This window comes from Streptopelia decaocto (genome assembly GCF_964273445.1).
Source record: "Streptopelia decaocto genome assembly, chromosome: 7".
Taxonomy (NCBI): domain Eukaryota; kingdom Metazoa; phylum Chordata; class Aves; order Columbiformes; family Columbidae; genus Streptopelia; species Streptopelia decaocto.
Window position 1 is genome coordinate 36,658,220 of NC_138661.1, and position 14,787 is coordinate 36,673,006.

Here is a 14,787-nt window from a genome sequence, read left to right on the forward strand (position 1 = left end):
CCCAGGGTGTAGGGTCAAGAAGACGTGAAGAGTAGTCACCTGTGCAGGTTGTTAACCTCTTGTTGCTGTCTCTCAATGACAAAGCCTAAAGAAGAGACATACCTGGGAAAGCTATTTCTGAAATGTGTTTTGGAAAACTTATGGTTAAGAAAATAATTTACCTACAAGAAAGGACACCTATAAGTTCTTTAATCTTCTGCTTTTTAATAAATTCTGGGGTGCAAATAATATCTTTTGTGCAATATTTAAAAAATTTAAAGAGTAATCTCCAACTAGGGTTCACAGCACTGTGGTATTAAGAAACACATTTGTTTTGGAAACATGTCGTTTTTTTATATTAGCAGGCACAGCAGTTTGCAACCTGCACTATGAGACTGTTTTCAGGAAGGTTGAAACTGGCACAAAAAAGAGCTTAAAAGTTTTCCATCTTGGCCTGAGAATCAAGCAGGTACATCCAAGAGGTTTTTTTACAACAGAAACTTTGGTCCTCAGTTAAGAAGCATGCCTATCTCATGAACTGGAAAAAGAAAAGCTGTGACATGGCAGACTAGAGAAGCACAAATTGCTCCTAGTACATTAAATTCAAAGCCAAAAATTTGTACTTCCATTCCTTAAATCCTGAATCTTGTAAGCAGCCAACTCTGTGTGGGGCAGTTTTAAATGCTAACAGAAGCATCATCAGGAACAATCCATCAACATTTTTACAGCTGCCTTTTCACCATGCAGAAAGGCCATAACAGTAATTTTATTCACGAACAAATGCAACTTAGAAACCCTTACTGCAGATTTCTATAGCAGGGAAAAGATTCCTATTACATTCCAAAGAAAGCAACAACCAGTTTATCTGAGCGTATGAAGGGCACTCTTCTGTACATGGCTGAAACTGCATGTATCCCAATTGCTCTCTTCTGTTTTCTTCAGCCATCTGTTACTTTACTTTTTCAAATACACATTAAATCAAATATTGTATTAGTCAACATCCTCCAGAATTCATAGTCGCTTTTTCAGTATCTAGACTAGGCCTAGTTTAAACAGCTTAACAAGAAACACTGTCAGTGTAGCACCTATTGCATGTAGTTTTTTGCAGCACATTCCTGCTCGCTCTCCCTTCCCTCTCCCTAGGTGTGCAAGGGATGCAGCTGAAACGCAGGTCTGTCATGCGCCTATGAAGAGCACGAAACCTGCAAACCTCAAAGTCTCCTGAGTCAGGGCTCCACTCCACCAGCATTTAGCTTCAGGATGGGTTGCTTTGGGTTAATGCACCACTGTCCCAGAGCCATTTTCAGTACGACCTTTCCACATCAATTACCAAAAGAGATGGGGAGTAAATAAATAAAAAAAACATTTAATAGCCAGATAAATTACTCATGTGTTTTATATGTGTGTAAAGCTATGCATACAGCTAGGATTTAAACTGTCATTTAGATAAAGTAAAAAACAAACTACAATCCCATCAGTAATTCTTGGAAGAGGCCAATTTAAGACAGAGGAAGACTTTTTTTTTAGTCCAAGCACAACATATTTGCACACTGAGTGCTTTTCATATATTAAGAAATACTGACTGCAGTACACTACTATTCATTAAGAAATCTTCTATGCACAGGAAGCTCTCCATATATTCTTTAGAAGAATAAATCCCTTTCTTCTTTTTAGTTTTTAAAGGTAGGCACTGATAAGTACTACTTCCCAAGATAAACGTCCTTTACGTTAGATGACACAAAGAAGAACAGTTCTGCTTCTTTACAAAGGCAATGCACAACCATATCAGACTCCTGGCACCTATACAGCTAATCCTGTTCTTGGAAGGGTTACATTCATGTAATAAGTCTGTCCTGCTAAAAACTGGGCTACCCCTAACCAGGGCTATTTAGCACACAGACTCCAACACTAGGAAGCCTGTAACTTTATAGGGAGTTGGAGCAGTCGGCAGTACCGTGAGCGGTGCATTCCTGAAACTCTCCTATACCAGTATAATGTCAACAGAAAAGGCTGAGCGGTGATGTAATGTCTGAGGGCATGCCAGAGTCAAGACACTTTTTGTTCGATTCACAGGGTACAAGTTATTTCTCCCTACCCCCACCTCTTTTAAAGCAGGCAATAAGCAGTTGATTTTACAGCTACAAGCATCACAGAACTGCACATTATCTGCATAGTGAAAAGCAAGGAATAAGCTGATAGCATTCATCATTGTGACACAGGCAACAATTTTTAAACAAGAAAAGCTTTTGGTCTATTTTAGTTTGAGGGTTTTTTTGTGTTCAGCATTTTTTGTGGGGCTTTTTTGCTGCTGCCTATCACCGTGGCCTCTGAGGCTCCTACACTTAAAAATGCATTTTGTTACCTGAAGCCCTTTAATGGTTCCCATATCCTCAGATCCAAGAAGATACTTTCCATATCACAGTATTACAGTATGTTTGGGATTGGAAGGGACCTCAAAAGATCATCTAGTCCAATCCCCCTGCTGGAGCAGGAACACCTAGGTGAGGTCGCACAGGAACATGTCCAGGCGGGTTTTGAATGTCTCCAGAGAAGGAGACTCCACAACCTCCCTGGGCAGCCTGTTCCAGTGTTCTGTCACCCTCACTGAGAAGAAGTTTTTTCTCAAATTTAAGTGGAACCTCTTGTGTTCCAGCTTGATCCCATTACCCCTTGTCCTATCATTGTTTGCCACCGAGAAGAGCCTGGCTCCATCCTCATGGCACTCACTCTTAATATATTTATAAACATTAATAAGGTCACCCCTCAGTCTCCTCCAAACTAAAGAGACCCAGCTCCCTCAGCCCTTCTTCATAAGGGAGATGCTCCACTCCCTTAATCATCTTTGTTGCCCTACGCTGGACCCTCTCCAGCAGTTCCCTGTCCTTCTGGAACTGAGGGGCCCAGAACTGGACACAATATTCCAGATATGGTCTCACCAGCGTGGAATAGAGGGGAAGGAGGACCTCTCTCGATCTACTAACCACCCCCTTGTAATACACCACAGGATGCCATTGTCCCTAATAACCCTCTTATCCTTGATATGCCTTGAGATGGCACCAAGGATAAGCTGTTCCATTACTTTCCCAGGGACAGAGGTGAGGCTGACCGGTCTATAGTTACCCGGGTCCTCCTTCTTGCCCTTTTTGAAGACTGGAGTGACATTTGCTTTCCTCCAATCCTCGGGCACCTCTCCCATTTCCCAAGACTTGGCAAAGATGATGGAGAGCGGTCTAGCAATGACTTCAGCCAGCTCCCTCAGCACCTGCGGATGCACCCCATCTGGACCCATGGATTTATGGATGTCCAGACTATTTAATTGCTCCCTAACCCAGTCCTCATCAACTAAAGCAAACTCCTCCATTGACCTGGCTTCATCCGGGGTCTCAGGGGTACAGGGCTCCCCAGGACAGCCTCCGGCAGAGTAGACAGAGACAAAGAAGGCATTCAGTAATTCTGCCTTCTCTGTATCTTCTGCCACCAGGGCACCCACCCCATTCATCAGTGGGCCTACATTGCCTCTGGTATTAGTTTTATCTGCTATGTATTTGAAAAAGTTCTTTTTGCTGTCCTTGACCCCTCTCGCCAGCTGTAATTCTAAGGAGGCCTTGGCTATCCTAGCTGCCTTCCTACATCCTCTAACAGCAGCCTTATATTCCTCCCAAGTGGCCAGACCCTGCTTCCATGACCTGTAAACTCTCCTCTTCTGCTTGAGCATACCCAACAGATCCCTATTCAACCACCTAGGCCTCCTGGCTCCCTTCCTTGACTTCCTACGTGTGGGGATGCTCTGATCCTGAGCGTGGAAGAAGCAATCTCTGAATGCAATCCAGCTATCTTGGGCCCCTTTTCCTTCAAGCAGTCTTGCCCATGGGATTTCCCCCAGCAATTGCTTGAAAAGGCCAAAGTTAGCCCTGCTAAAGTCCAGGGTTGCAATTCTACTTGCTATTCTGTTCCTGCCACAGAAGATGCCGAACTCCACCATCTTGTGGTCACTGCAACCCAGGCATCCCTCAACCTTCACCGCTTCGACCAGACCCTCCTTGTTAGTGAGGATGAGATCCAGCAGTGCACCTCTCCTAGTCGGCTCCTCCACCATCTGCATGAGGAAGTTATCATCAATGCACTGGAGGAGCCTCCTGGACTGTGGCTGGCTGGCTGAATGGTCCTTCCAGCAAACATCAGGGAAGTTAAAATCACCCACAACAACCAGGGCCTGTGACTGTGAGGCCACTCTCAGCTGACTGTAGAAGGCCTCATCAACTTCCTCAGCCTGATCTGGTGGCCTGTAACAGAGGCCCACAACAGTGTCACCCCTGCCAGCCTGCCCCTTAATTCTGACCCATACACTCTCAACTCGCTCGTCATCCGCTCCTGGGCAGAATTTAGTACATTGTAGTTGCTCTCTCACATAGAGAGCAACTCCACCACCACGCCTGGCTGGCCTGTCTTTCCTGAAAGGGGCATAGCCATCCATGACCACATTCCAGTCATGTGAACTGTCCCACCATGTTTCTGTAATTGCCACCAGATCATAATCTCCTGACCAAACACAGGATTCTAACTCCTCCTGCTTATTCCCCATGCTGCGTGCATTGGTGTACAGGCATTTCAGGAAGCAAGCAGAGCACACCAGTTTCTCCCTAGGGGCATAGGAGGCCACCCAGTCCTCATCAGTTTTAGAATGCTGCCCCACTGGGACAAGCCTAGCTACAAACCCATCCCCCTTCGAGCCTAGTTTAAAGCTTTCCAAATGAGCCCAGCTAATTCCTGCCCCAGCATCCTTTTGCCCCTGCGAGATAAACCTTTCCCGTGTAACACTGTCCGAACTGGAGTCTTATAAAACCAACCATTACCAAAAAATCCAAAGCCCTGCCTGTAGCACCAGTCTTGGAGCCAACCATTTAGAGACTGAATTTTCCTATTCCATCCCATCATCACTTGAAGATGGAAGGAATGAAGAGAAAATCACTTGAGCCCCTGAGTCTTTCACCATCCTTCCCAAGACCTTGAAATCGTTCTTCATTCCCCTTAGACTACGGGAAGTAGCTTCTTCCCCATCTGTCTGGAAGACCAGCAGCGGGTAGTAGTCTGTTGGGTGCACCAGTTTGGGGAGCTCTCTAGCGATATCCTTGATCTGGGCTCCAGGTAGACTACAAACTTCCCTACGATGAGGGTCAACTCTGCATATTGGGCCCTCTGTTCCTTTCAGAAGGGAATCTCCTATTACAATCACCCTTCTTTCTTTCTTATCAGAGGCAGTCTTAAGTTGTGAAGTCAACCGCCTCTTCCTATGTGATCTTGTAGGCAGGCTTGGCATCACCTCCTCAACTACCTCTTCTTCAAGATCCAGGGCCTCAAACCTATTACGGAGGGGCACCTGGGGAGGCAAAGCAGGCAGGGAGGGGGCTGCCCGTGACGCCGAACCGGAATACGCTTCCAACCCTCGTCGTCTTTTAGGTCCCCTACCTCTGCCCGACAGCAACAAGGGTGGGGCCGTCTCAGGACTTCCGCCTCAGTCGGAGAGGGCAGGGGGTCCATCTCCTTTTGGGGGGTACCTCCCTGGGGCCTTTCCAACTGGCACGTCAGGGTGTTACTCCACCAGTTGATCTCCCTTTTGCACTCCAGCAACTAAATATCTTTATATTTAAACAACATTTCCCAAATTCTAATGCTGACAAGAAGAATAGAAACTCCTCCAGTACCATGACACAACTTGAGATTCTCACATATTTTAAGATTTGTATGTAAACAAACACTTGTGCACAATAAAGCTAGTGGGAGTTAGGTGCATAAATAAAATGCCTTTAAAATTCTGGACCTGCATGTCTGTACCATAAGAATGGGTGGATTATGCTCTTACATAAATATAGCCAACAGAGGGAGTGGCAGCTGAGAGTCACGCTTGATCCATCTTGCCTATATTATCCTTCCTCCCTTCCACAGCTGTATGACTCAAGCCAGCTCCTGCATAATGCAAATGGCATACAATTTTGAAAGTGTTTATCTACCAACATCAGTGCTCTCCTACAAAGAAAAGAAAAATCGGTGGCTTGTGAATGAAGTCATTACACTCATGACACGGAGAGTTCTGAGAGGAGCAAATAAAGGCAATTATAAATGGGTGCAAATAAAATACCAGCTAAACACTGCCTCTCAAGCTTTGGTAGACGTAAGAAACATGAAGAGTCTGACTGTGGCATTTCTAGGAAAAATGCCTGCATATACCATGCAATGATTTTCAAATCAGGTTCCCAAGGGCCAAGTCAATAATGCTTTTGTAGAAAAACAACAGTTTGCAGGGACACAAAAAGAAGCAAAGCTGTTCATCCTCAAAGATCCCTGTCACTTAGCTTGTGCTACAATCCACATGCCAAAAATACCTGCAGCAACTCCAAACCATCTGAGCACTTCAGAATGTTTTCTTTTAAACTTAGGAAAAAAAAATCATTTGGGTTAACAGGTAAATATTTCTGAGTTTTGTTCCTTAAAGCATTAATTGTATTTCATTCTTTGTTAAGAGGTTTCAATCTAGTTGTACCACGGATGCTCCAATAAAAGGAGCCGATGTGCAGATCACCGCACACCAGCTGGTAGCAGGCTCCCGCCTAGAGTGACAACTCAGGAGCTGTAGATTCAAGACATGATGAGTACCTGTCACAATCTGTGGGCACTGAAAAGATGATACTGAGACAAGATTAGTACATACAGCCTAACTGCCATCAACAGACAAACCAATAAAACTGTTCCCCAACTAGTAGTCCGTGTTTTGTTTGTACAAAGAAGTTGTATTAATTTAACACACATACCTTGTCAAAGTAAGAATAACACATCTGATCATTACGGGAACTTAATTATTTAATTTCTTAAAACATAAGTGTGATCTCTAAGAGAATTAAACTGTGTGCCTGCAGCTTGGTATCTGTTCATTTTTGCCATGTTAAAATCCAACAGCTCCATATAGAACATGGCGTTATTTACCTTCTCTGTAAATTTTCCTGACTGCATTACAGAAAACTTCCAAAGGCAAGTACCAAGGTACTAACAGTAAGGGTTTTTTTAACCCTGATGGTCATGATTTATAGGAAAACTTCCTGCGAGCAAACTATTTTCCATGTGCAAACTTCATAGAGAGATCAGCAAAGGCTGTAGTTTTTCCTGTGAGGAGCTGAGTGTCACAGTGCTGAAAGGCCACCTCTCCACCTCCCACCTACCCTCTGATCCCTTCCTTATATTGCATTCAAACACTTGCCAGAGCCCTCTGAGAGTCAATATAAGTCATTAATTGGGAAAAAAGAAGTAAATGTTTCTGCCAGGTTATTAGGAAGCTGGATCAGTGAAAGGTCTTGGCATCACATCTGCTGGATAAGAAAGGCCTCCCCCTTTCAACAGTTCACTTTTTTCCAATGCAACTGTATTCTAAGCACTGATGAGATAAAGATATCCCTTTCTTGTTAGGGTTAAAATACAGAATTGAAATGCAACTTAATCAGATGAACTAACTGTGCAGACAACACATAATAGTTTTTGAAGACATGAAAGTCACATTTTTGAATTACTAGGCTTTGTCTGTATGAAGTATTAAAACCTAAATATTTAAGACAGCTGAAAAGAGAAAAAAAAAGACTGAGTCAGTTTAATAACGATGAAAAGAAAAAAATTGAAGACAAAGAAAATCAGAGGTGCAATGAGAGAAATTTTCTGAAGAAGCCTTCCTACCACAAATTCCACCCATAATTTGAACACAACTTTCTTATCCTTATATCCCTTCAAATGAGCTGTAGCCCACACAAAGTTTTGATCCTACAAGGAAATACAAGCAAGGAATTCTATGAAGCTAACTTTGCATGGATCTCAAATGAAAGATGTTCTTTATTAAGGCAAAGGACAGCAGTATTAAATGGGAGAAGGGCTTGAAACCAGATTCATTAGAAACAGATTAATTTCTTTTTTTGGCAAATTCTGATTTGTGGGAGGAGTTTTGTATACATTATTTCATACTCAGAAAACTCACCAAAAAGCAAAAGCATACTGGTTGTACAAAAGGGCAAAATCTGAAAAACGCTGTGAATTTTTTTATTCATCTTGTGTATCTTAGAATAGGTTCCAACTCTAACCTTCTTTTCTAGATATACTTGGAACTGGAATTGGGTTCTCTGTAAAAGGCAGTCCCTAAGGACTACCCATAGCAATAACAATCTCAGTCAGCTGAATTTGAGCATTACTGGGTAGTTTCAGACATATACAGTTGGACTACATATTGGCATTTTCTGTGACTCGGTTATCTTTTTTCCTTCTAGTTAGAGAATGAGTATGAGCAGCTATCTAAATGTCAAATTCCACATCTCTCTAATATTCTGTATTAAACGTCATCTTCCCTATTAGCTCCATATAGCATTTATGAGGGAATAAAAATGTCTTTTGTTCTGATTTCCAACTGGTTAGTAGCATTACGTGCTGCTACTTATCTGAACAGAAAGTCCATCAAGCCAAAAGAATATAAAGTTTTTAAAAAGTGCAGACTTCTGAAGAACTGCATCAACCTGAGACAAAGCAGCCATGTTCTTCCCACTAAAACAACACCACACCCATAAGAAGATGGCTTAAAAAGCAAAACAACTAACACTAAGGCTTTTATCTGTATCTATAGTAACAGATGAGAAGCTAAACTATTTATCAGAATGTGCACAGGTCTGCTCTGACTTCCAGAGAAGAGTGTCATCTTTAGGCTAAGTAACAGACCAAATATCATCAGCAGTTTTCTTCTTGAAGAATATGTTTGCTGATTCTTTATAGTAAACCACTCTATTGTTTTAAGATTATTTCATTACTGCATTTTCACACTCCTTCTGCCAAAAACTACGTAAAACTCAGAAACACTGCTCAAGTTCAGTGACATAAATCTATTTCCTACTTGCACTCTGAAAGAAGCTCAACTCTGCCTCCTGCGGCAGCAGCAATAGAATTAACGACCAAAGTCTGACTGCAGGACTTTTAAGATGACAGCAAAGAAATGTTCACACCTTAGTTCTATACTACCATGGTTTGAAAACAACTTTTTTGCCCTTAAACACTACTAGTAGTTATCAAATACAGCTGTCCAAAGAGAATATCCAGCTCTAGAAAGATACAAACTGCTGTTAGTCACTAAACGTGTGTCCTATTGCTTTGTGATTAGTAGCAGGGACAAAGTCCTACCTCAGTCAAGTAACAAACTATTCCTTCCTAACCACCCACCATCATAACTTAGAGAACACTGTAAAGACCTATAATCTGACCCAGTAGTATAGTATTAAAGGAGAAACACTATAATTTGAAATAAGAATCAATGACTATAAATCCACAATATTTACATTTTGTGGGATCACCTCTATTGCACTCAGTGGCAATATTGAAAGGAAAGGAAGATGCTTCCTTATCATATGTAGATAACATAGTCTACTCATGGTTCTAAAATCATTTAAATTTGACCCAGAAAGTCTCTGCAAATATTTTTCTTGTGAATATCACCTCCTAGGTAAGTATTATACCACATCAAAAAAGAGGTAAAATTTATCATGTGCTTTGGTACACATTTTTCTTCTTTCAGAGCCTATGCTGCAAAACAGTTCTGAGGTAAACCTACATGTCTCCTGTTATATCTCCTGAATCAGAAAAAAACCCAACTTTAGAGAGGTGTTTTCAAATTCAAGACATTATTGCTTGCTTATTACCTGATCACGATCACCTGCAAAACAGCAGCTCTTCATAGTACATGAGTTGAAGTACCCTTGGTTGTCAAACTGGAAGACGGGCAGCCGGCAGTGGATGTCATAGAGGACGGGTGGAAGGCGCCGACGCAGTGCCAGCAGCTGGGTTCCATTGCTGTTGAACCGGACACTCATGGCACTCTGAAGGGAGAGGTTTCCACCATAGCGGAGCAGCGAACTGGGAAAAGACAGAGGAAACAAGTGAGATGGGCCACACACTTGAACAAAACTACTTGAAGACGGAACTCTCTCTTTAATCTTACTGAGTCATTTCCAACAAATTAGCCCAGTAAAGTATAATCTTATTTAGTTTCTGCTTCAAAGCATCAATTCCTCAGCAAACTTGATTCAAAACCCGAATGACAAACTACCAAAATCCTAAGACTACAAAGTCCTCAGAAGAGTAAAGACTGTGAGTAGTTTTGCTAGCAACAAATAACATTTCCTGCATAGGAACAAAGTCTCACAGAGTGGCCTTAACCTTAAAAAGGCTGTTCTTGTACTTCTGGGATATCTACGTGTTAGAGACTGACTCTACCACCACTCAGCTCTTTTTTTTTTTTAATTCCCAGCTGGTGACTACATTCAGCCAGCCCAAATTTTATTTTTGCTCTGCCCTGGCACCAGATGGCATTTTTTCCAATTGTGGATATTTTGACCATTATCTCACTTCTGCTTCTATTTATATTTCCATAGGGCATCAGAGGATGTTTGAACTCTACAATCAGTTCCAGCTGTCTCAAATAAAAAGCCACTTTACTAACAAGTTATTGCAAGAAATGCTAAAATAAGTCATTTAGCTGATCTAAAACTTGCTTCATCTGAAAATATTGCCAAGTAGGCAAGACTATTAGACAATTATGCTACCACATGACACTATTACCTAAAACTCTCACATGGTTGAATCAGCCAGCTTCCTTGGCCCTTATAAGGCTGTATGATCAGAGCTGGAGTATTTGTATTAGTTCTTATTTACGTGTACAAGACAAAAACAAGGTGTCACAAGTTTTCAGGTCTATCGTTAAAAGAAAAACAGAATATGGAATTTGTTCCATCCAGCAACTTAAAGATAATCAAAGCATGCCTGAAATTCAACTTGCATTGTATGGCTTTTCTGTTGTGGTTTCTTTTTTTTTCCAAAGACTTAATTCAATCCCTGTACTTGAGATGATTGTGTGCATGGAAAGGGAGGTAAGGATGGATGACATTTTATCCCTTTTTTGTTCAGTGATCACTGAAACCTCCTTAAGCAGTATCAGAGCTCGACTTTTTTGTTAACAGGTTTTGAGCAATCCCCAGACCAAACAAGGCATGCCAGCACAGAATTTGCAGATGCTAGATGGAAGTTTGTTCACAGATTTTAATGCATTATACTTTCTGATGTAGCCCTATGCCCCAACATTTGTGAAAAATGAGTAATTCCGTATGGATAAGAAGCCACATTCCATGCAGGTTGAAGCACGCATCATTACATGAGATATTGTAAAGTTAAAAATCTATTGTTCCTAAGCCAGAGTTAAACAAAACAAAACAAAAAAGAAGACTCCACATAATAAATGTACTAGAAATACACTGCTCTTACACACATGCACTTAGTGAACTGAATGGTCAAAGCCACGGTTCCACAAAGGAACCCAAAGCCACATTTTCAAAGCCAACCAGTAGAGCTTCAAGCTGGGCACCAAGACTCCTGAACACCTGTATCACCACGAAGAGTCCTGCTCTCTCACGTGTGCACGTTCTCCTCCTCTCATGCAAAGCTGCTGAGCTTCTCTGAATAGTGTTTATGGATTTTAATAAAAACATGAGGAAGTTTAATATTAGAAACTATAACCTTAGAGACAAGGATTTAGGATCCCCCATCAGCCTTAGTTTCTGTTCAAGATCAATAAAATACTCAGGTAGCTCAAAATACTTGGGCATAAACCAACCAAACCAACACAAACATAAAACAACAAACATAAACCAACCAAACAAAAAACCTCCAAAACCACCACACCAACAAAAAATCCCATAACCCCAAGCATACACAACATTTTTTCACCTCCCTCTCTAGCAATAGGTTTGTGTAAGCCAAAACTTTTTTCTATGGAAGTTCCCACTTCCTTAAAAAAAATCCACAAAAATTAAAACCAACCAAACCAACCCCCAACAATCCAAAAAACACATAAAAGAAACAAACCTAGATTTTTTTGGCTAAGAAATTTCAATTTTTCCATAAAAATACAGGAGTTCTCCACCATGCAGCAACTAGACTTAATGTTAAGGTGCGGCCACTGCTGCACCAAGACTATGCCTCCCTCCTCATTAACAGTTTTCCTTCCTACTCTAAACCACAACCCAGAATTCTCTCCTGCCTACAGGTGAGCAAGCCCAGCAGATGCCCCATCCTTTCAAATCTTCAAGCAAAGTTTCCATGGTTATTATTATTATGCCCTGTCTCAAATATTTTGAGATTATGTTTTGTCACACTAAACTAGCTTCCATTCTGCTTACAGATGTTTTCATTAGGGTCCTATAGGAGTCAAAGCTATCAAAGAAAACACCCCTCAGAGCTGAATTCTGTATTGTGTTTCAGTAACTTTAGTGTAACAAAGCTCTACAAGAATATTTACTTCAGACACTAAATGAAGTAAGAAAGACTAGAATTTCAGAAATTATCATCATATACACACATAAGAAGTCTAGAATTAAGGAGCTGCACAGTTAAGAGCCCTCAAAAGATCAATAACTTTTACTATCTCGCACCCTCACTCCACACAATTCAGCCACATGTCTAACGGAAATACAGTTTGTGTTGCAGTTCCTTGAACAAGACATTTGGCTCAAAGGAAAAAACAAAAGAACAAAAACCAAAACAACAACCAAAAAAACCCACAACAAACCAATAAAATCAAAGTCCACACTAATAAAAAAGGCAGTGGATTAAGTTTGGCTGAATCGAGAAATAAATGCTAAAATAGCCATTTTCCATCCACACTCGCCTCAATGTTCTCCCCAAAAATCAGATTCTGCAGTTCCAAGTGCAGCATTTTGCTACGCTAATCACAGAACAGTGGTTTTCCAATTTCCTCACCCACGTGCATCCTGCTTGCTTCTGTCTGCCTCTTGGAAATGCTGCACAGTGCTTTCCTTTAACAAGCTATGAACAGAGACAGCAGGTAGTCAGGTGGGGATGACAAACTGACACCAAAAGCCCCCAACCATCCAACTCCTGACCCAAACAGAGTAGAAATATTTGCTCTCTTTCTACTCCTAAGAGAGGACATCTGAAAGATACAGTCAGAAATATGATGGAAGGGGCAGGTAAACAGAGTGGGTACAGCTCATGGCTCCATGTTGGTGGCAAAGCTAGGAACTGAGCTAACAAACAGAGGACATAAAGGATCTGACAAATCTTTCCTCCTCTGCCTCCTCCTGCAGGCAGTGCACTTGTTAGCAGTGTTTAGAACTGAGGAACTGCAGGACTTCAGTATCTTCCTTTATAATAGTTGATTATAGAACAACTATGCTGCCTTTAGGGAAAAACTAATTGCCCAAGATGGCTTTTTCTCCATCAAAATTGCAGGAAAAAAAAAAAAAAAGTCAGCCATCTCCAAGAAAGGAGCTGGAGGAAGTTATGTTACAGTATTAAACCACTACAAATACTCGGTACTAAAGAGGATGCCTGAATCAAGAAACTTAAAAAAAAAAAAAAAAAATCTTCAAACTAATCAGACCCAGAGCTTTTGCTCTTCTTTTTTTTGGGTGTAGGGAGGGAAGAGAAAGGGGAGAGCTGTGTTTAAGCATGTTCAGTGTTCAAATGACTGTGTCCACTTTACCAGTTGCATCACGGTGCTGCTCTGTACCTTTTGTCAGTGCTACTTTTGTATTTTTTCACACAGAATTATGTGGGGCAGTGGAGACATGTTTGGATATGTTGCTCATGTTAGAACTGCCACTTCTGCCTCCTCCTTATTTCATGCTGTAGCAAAGGAATTCAGAAGGAACACCTTATTGCAGTTACTAAAAACATTTACTAATGCATGAGACTAAAAGCAATACCCCATCTCAAAGACTCAGACCATGACAGCTAGTGAGAAATTTGAAGACAACCCTAAAAGGGCACCTCAGATCAAGATGGGGGACCCTTCTGCCAGAGCCACTGTCTTTCTGAACCCAGACCCAGACTACTCTGGGATTTAGTGTGCTTCCAAATTTGGCTCACCCAGCCAGCCACAGAATGCTGATGTTGCCTACCAGCTCTGGAAGCAATACAGAGAGAGACACATGCACTTCTGAGTTATTTAAAAAGTCATCTTGTATGATTAAGAGAAATATTTAGTCCACAGATGGAACATTACAAGCCAAAAACACATGCTGGAGCTGGAGGGAATCTGAGGAGGGGGAGAAGGGGCAGTTATGTGCAATATGGTCATTTCCGTAGCTGGGTATGCTGCACACAGGCAGCACACAAGTGTTAACTAAATACCAGCTCAGCCAAACAAAAGAAGGCTTTCAATCCAAGAGCAGCACCACTAACATAAATAAATCCATTTCTACTGGCAGCTAGTGGGGTGAGGGAAGAAGCAGTCTCATTGCACTCAGAATTTGCAGGAAAAGTCTATACGTGAAACAAGCATTTCTCTCTCCTCCTCTCCCCTTTTCTAAACACAGAAGTTGTTTCATATTTTTTTGAAGAGTTGACTGCCTGAGCAATAACATAACCTTAACCCAGGCTATTCAAAAGTTAGCTTGGCAACAGACAGTGGATATTAAAACTGAGAGAAGAACAGTGCCTTGGCAGAAATCAAATAAAAAAAATAAAAGCAGCATGCATGACAGCATTAAATAGAACCATTAAATAAAATAATTGAATAGCTTGTCTTGATAAGCTACAATAAGCTGCAATATAGACACTGTCCTTGGAATATGAGTGTCATTTAAGAGGGACAAGGAAGGAAGGAAGGAAGGAAGGGAGAAAGCGTTGATATCATAAACAGCAGTGAGTGAAACTAACTTGATGGAAGAATGACCTTAAAAGGAAAAAATTAATTGAATGCTTGTAACCAATACACACCAC

General features: G+C 41.4%; 1 protein-coding gene across 3 annotated transcripts in view; it reads right to left on the reverse strand.

Moving 5' to 3' along the window:
• The window catches only part of DCAF5 (DDB1 and CUL4 associated factor 5), a 77,311-nt gene that overhangs the window by 26,280 nt on the left and 36,244 nt on the right, over window positions 1-14,787 (reverse strand). For all 3 annotated transcript variants that reach the window (XM_082058501.1, XM_082058502.1, XM_082058503.1), the window contains exon 6: window positions 9,690-9,903. In XM_082058501.1, the coding sequence (XP_081914627.1) occupies window positions 9,690-9,903 (214 nt within the window). The remainder of the gene's footprint in view (window positions 1-9,689; window positions 9,904-14,787) is intronic.